Source organism: Thamnophis sirtalis, unplaced genomic scaffold (assembly GCF_051295495.1).
Source record: "Thamnophis sirtalis isolate CommonGarterSnake01/CBP01778 unplaced genomic scaffold, rThaSir2_p1.2 scaffold_10, whole genome shotgun sequence".
Taxonomy (NCBI): Eukaryota; Metazoa; Chordata; class Lepidosauria; order Squamata; family Natricidae; genus Thamnophis; species Thamnophis sirtalis.
The window spans coordinates 71,563,597-71,568,554 of NW_028261390.1; the positions used below are offsets into that span (position 1 = coordinate 71,563,597).

Here is a 4,958-nt window from a genome sequence, read left to right on the forward strand (position 1 = left end):
TGCGCCTGCGCGCAGACCTCGCCGCCTCCTCCTGCTGCTCGCCCGTCGCCTGTCATGAACTCCGAGAACTTCCAGGCCGGCGAAAGGCTGGTGAACGCGGCCTACGTGCGGCAGGGATGGCAAGGCCGCCGCGCACACGAGCTGCGAGTGCGGACGCTGCTGGAACAGGTGCTGCTCCCCCCCGGGCCGTTGGGAAAGAGCTGGGAGGCGGGGTTTCGGAGGAAGCCCCGCCCCCGGGGCGCGGCTTAGGCGCGCCTCCCCTTTCGGAGAGCCGGGCTTTGATTCCCCCGGCTGAGTTTGCTTTGGCTGCAACGAAGTGGCGAATCCTGGCGCTTCTATGACGTTGGACTTCAGCTCCCAGAATTCCTCAGCCAGCATGTTCCTAACGTCATAAAAGCGCCATAGTTTCCCAACCCCTAATGGCTCAGGAATTCTGGGAGTTGAAGTCCACAAGTCATAAAAGGGTCATTGCTCTTCTCTTAACCTTAAACTATGGTTTAAATCCAGCTGGTTGTGAGTCCAATCCTGAATCATAAGCTGGCTTGGTTTTTTTGAGTTTTTGAAAGGAATTGGAGATTGGCATCATATATTTCCTACACCACTTCAGCTGATCTAGCACAGTGTTTTTCAACCTTGGCAACTTGAAGATGTCTGGACTTCAACTCCCAGAATTCCCCAGCCAGCATTCGCTGGCTGGGGAATTCTGGGAGTTGAAGTCCAGACATCTTCAAGTTGCCAAGGTTGAGAAACACTGGTCTAGCAGATGACAGGGAACAAGTAACTTTGCTTTCGGTCTTATTTCAGCCAGGAAACCAAATTATACCTTAACAAAACAGGGGGGAAAAATTCCTCTACATTATAAATAGATAAAATGAACAGATAAAATGAACCTTTGTTATGAAAGAATTTTTTTTTTCAGTTACAAAAATAAGCACTCCATCTTTCCTTATGCAGCGTTCTTGTTCCTCATTTGCCACTTCTTTCACATTCATATAAACTTTATTTCCCTAATTAATCTATTAAACATTCAAACGTTATAAAACTCTCCGTTTTTTCCCTCTTAATTCCTTCTAGAGATGATACCCTATTAACATTCAACGTCATTATTCTCATCTTGCACAATACTAACAGTTTTCATCTTATTTATACCTCTACCTTAATATATTTTCTACTTATTTTTTAGCCTTCTTCATTTCCAAACTCCTTTTTGATTCTCCAACCATTGGTAAAATACTTCCCAAATCATATAACATTCAATTTGCTCTTTCTCCTCAATTGCTAATGTTAATCTTTTCATTTCTGCACATTTTAATATTCTCCTTATCACCCAGCTTTAGCCTGTTGCAATGACCCGAGTATTGTTTTAAAATTAAAATCCCGACTACCGTTAAAATTTAGATTTTTCCATATTTTAGCTTGATTTAGCTATATAAGCTGTCGAGCCTTTATTATTGCCCTTTGAGTCAGGAAGTTCAAAAAAAAAAAAAAACCCTCACAGTTTTATTCCCCCTATAAATAAATACCCAGGCAACGCCGAGTTATCGGCTAGTATATTATAAAAAAGGTATGGGAAAAATACACAATCTTGTATTCTTCTATCTGACCAAGATCCCAACATCTCTTTCTAGGTAGCTCCATTGGGTGTTATCATTTGTTGTATCTGCCCTACCCAGGGTGGATGTGATTTAACAATTTAAATCACCAGTAAAAAGCTATATAAGCTGTCGAGCCTTTATTATTGGCCTTTGAGTCAGGAAGTTCAAAATAAAATAAAAAACCATACAGACTCTTAACTGGATAAGAAGAGTTGGAAGGGACACCCGAGGTCTTCTAGTCCAACCCCCTGCTCCACCATTATTCCTTCTTCATAGACTTGTTCCCATGAACAAAGCTTAAAAATCAGGGCAGTAAAATGACATATATTTACATATAGAAACTGTCTTGCAAAAGCAGGTACAGTCAGCAAAACGTTTGCTAAGCTTCCAAAGTAGGTAGGGCCAGGGTGGATAAAAATCAATGATTTTTTTTAAAAAAAAAACTTTAAATCGTATTTTTTTAAATCAAATTTATTTGAATAAAATGCTTTTTTTAAAAATAAAAAATCTAAAGTTAGTTTTCTATATAAGATACATCCGTAATTTAGTTTATTCAACATGAAACGGAGCTTAATTATGTAGCATATGAGGCTATATATTGGGATATAGAACCTCATAGGCTACATTGGGCCTGCAATATTGGGACTGTCGGCTCAAGAGAAGGAGCTGCCACGGGACAGAGATGACAGTTGCTCTTTAAAAATTATGATTTAAATCAAGTTGATTTAAATCAAGCCTTTTTACTAGTGATTTAGATTGTTAAATCAAACCCAACCTGGGTAGGGCCAATACAAGAAATAATAACACTCAATGGACCTCCCTGGAAAGAGAGGTTAGGATCTTGGTCAGATAGAAGAAAAAAAGATCGTTTATTTTTCCCATACTTTGTTGATATTATACCAGCCGATAACTCGGCGTTGCCTGGGTAATTTATTTATAGGGGGGAAAATGTTTGGACCAAACGTAATTTCTAATGTTGGGTTTTCCTCCTTACCAGAGGGAGCCCCCTCGTGGAGTACTGTGAAGCTGTTACCATGGCAACTCCACTGCACTGTACAATAGAAGCCGTTTTACGGCAGTACAGTAGAAGCCATTTTAAGGCACAACAGGCTGTATCTTAACAGAACACACACACCAATGGGTGTTAGGGGTGTCTCACCCCCACAGTATTTCTCTATAGAGAGTAAGTCATCTGTGTACCAAGTTTGGTTGAAATTGCTTGAGGCGTTTCAGAGTTATTCTGGAACATACACACACACAGAGCTGTTTATACATATATACATATATACATATATACATACAGACAGACAGACAGACAGACAGACACATGTAAAAGAAAAATTATTGTGGGTTTTTCTTTTCCCTGAAGGGCAAATGTCCCGAAGAAGGATGGGACGAAAGCACAATTGAACTCTTTCTGCATGAACTTGCAATTATGGATAGCAATAATTTCCTGGGCAACTGCGGTGTGGGTGAGAGAGAAGGAAGAGTTGCCTCCCAAATCGTGGCTCGGAGACATTACAGGTAAAAAAGGTGGTTCGTTTTGACCAAAGTTTTCTTCCGACGCTCCCCAGGTTTTATGCACGCACAAAGCCTTAGAACAATAATAATATTGTTATTGTTTAATGTTATATGGCCCCGGTTATGCACAGTATATATGTGACTGTACGAAAATGAAAACGGAAAATAAAAACACATTTATATAAATAATAATAGAGTCACTTCATTGCAAGCAGTCCTCGAACCTACCACCACAATCGAGCCCAAGATTTCTGTTGCCGAGCGAGGCATTTGTCCTGGCGACTTTTCTTTCCGCAGTTGTTAAGTGAATCCAAGCTGTTTGGTAACTGAGTAACCCGGTTGTTAAGTGGGACCGATTTCCCCGTTAGCCTTCCCCCAATGTTCTGTCTGATTTCGCAGGTTGATCCACGGGATCGGAAGGTCGGGAGACATCGCAGCCGTCCAGCCCAAAGCGGCAGGCTCCAGTCTCTTGAACAAACTGACTAATTCGGTGGTCTTGGATGTTTTAAGGCTTGCTGGTAAGTACGGGCGACGTTTCCTTGGCTCAAATGCAGCCCACCCCACTCTCTTTTGAGAGGCCCTCGGTGGTTTTCTTGGCAGACGTTTCATGGCCCAACTAGGTGACATTATCAGTGCTAGAAGAGAGCGGGGTTTGTGGAGAGGAGGAGGAGGAAGAGTGTGGGGTCCTTGGTGCTCTCTGAGCTTGGCGGTTTTCTTGCAGACGTTTCATGGCCCAACTAGGTAACACCATCAGTGCTAGAAAGGGGAGTGGAGTTTTGCTCTCAGTTTATATTATCGTGTCAGTGTCAGGTGGGCGAGGATGTCTTGGGATTTTTGGGGGTTGGGCTGTTTACCTTTAGCTTGTTTGACAGTTTCTTGATCCTCCTCCTCCTCCCCCTCCTCCTCCTCCTCTTTTCCTTCTCCTCCTCCACCTCCTCCTCTTTCTCCTCATCCTTCTCATTCTTCTTCCTCCTCCTCCTCCTTTCTGCAAATCTCACTCCCTTGTAGCACTGATGATGTTACCTAGTTGGGTCATAAAACGTCTGCAAGAAAACAGCCCAGCTCAGAGAGCACCAAGGACTCCTCACTCTTCCTCCTCCTCCTCCTCCTCCTCTCCTTCTCCTCCTCCTCCTCCTCTTTCTCCTTATCCTTCTCATTCTTCCTCCTCCTCCTTTCTGCAAATCTCACTCTCTTCTGGCACTGATGACGTTACCAGTTTGGATAATGAAATGTCTGCAAGAAAACCACCAAGCTCAGAGAGCACCAAGGACCCCACAGTCCTTCCTCCTCCTCCTCCTCCTCCTCCTCCTCCTCCTCCTCCTCCTCCTCCTCCTCTTTCTCCTTATCCTTCTCATTCTTCCTCCTCCTCCTTTCTGCAAATCTCACTCCCTTCTAGCACTGATGACGTTACCTAGTTAGGTTATGAAACGTCTGCAAGAAAACAGCCCAGCTCAGAGAGCACCAAGGACCCCTCACTCTTCCTCCTCCTCCTCCTCCAATCCACAAACTACCCCCTTCAAGCACTGATGATGTTACCTAGTTGGGCCATGCAACGTCTGCGAGAAGACAAACAAGCTTAAGAGAGCACCAAGGTCCCCACATATATATCCACCTTCCCCCTTCCTTAAAGCTCCCTCTCTTAGAAGTTGAGATACGAAACTCTCCTTCCCTCGCAGGGGCCAAGGCCGCCAGCAGCTGCTTCGTGCTTCCCATGGCAACAGGCATGAGCCTCACTTTATGTTTCTTAACGCTCCGGCACCGAAGACCGAAGGCCCGGTACATCCTCTGGCCCCGCATCGACCAGAAATCCTGCTTCAAAGCCATGGTCACCGCAGGTAACGC

The 4,958-nt window shown here is 44.1% G+C and overlaps 1 protein-coding gene across 1 annotated transcript in view; it reads left to right on the plus strand.

Moving 5' to 3' along the window:
• SEPSECS (Sep (O-phosphoserine) tRNA:Sec (selenocysteine) tRNA synthase) overlaps nucleotides 1–4,958 on the plus strand; it is a 20,534-nt gene continuing 15,576 nt past the window's right edge. The window contains exons 1-4 of the mRNA XM_087724892.1: nucleotides 1–168; nucleotides 2,965–3,119; nucleotides 3,516–3,634; nucleotides 4,793–4,951. Of these exons, the coding sequence (XP_087581018.1) occupies nucleotides 55–168; nucleotides 2,965–3,119; nucleotides 3,516–3,634; nucleotides 4,793–4,951 (547 nt within the window). The 5' untranslated portion in view covers nucleotides 1–54. The remainder of the gene's footprint in view (nucleotides 169–2,964; nucleotides 3,120–3,515; nucleotides 3,635–4,792; nucleotides 4,952–4,958) is intronic.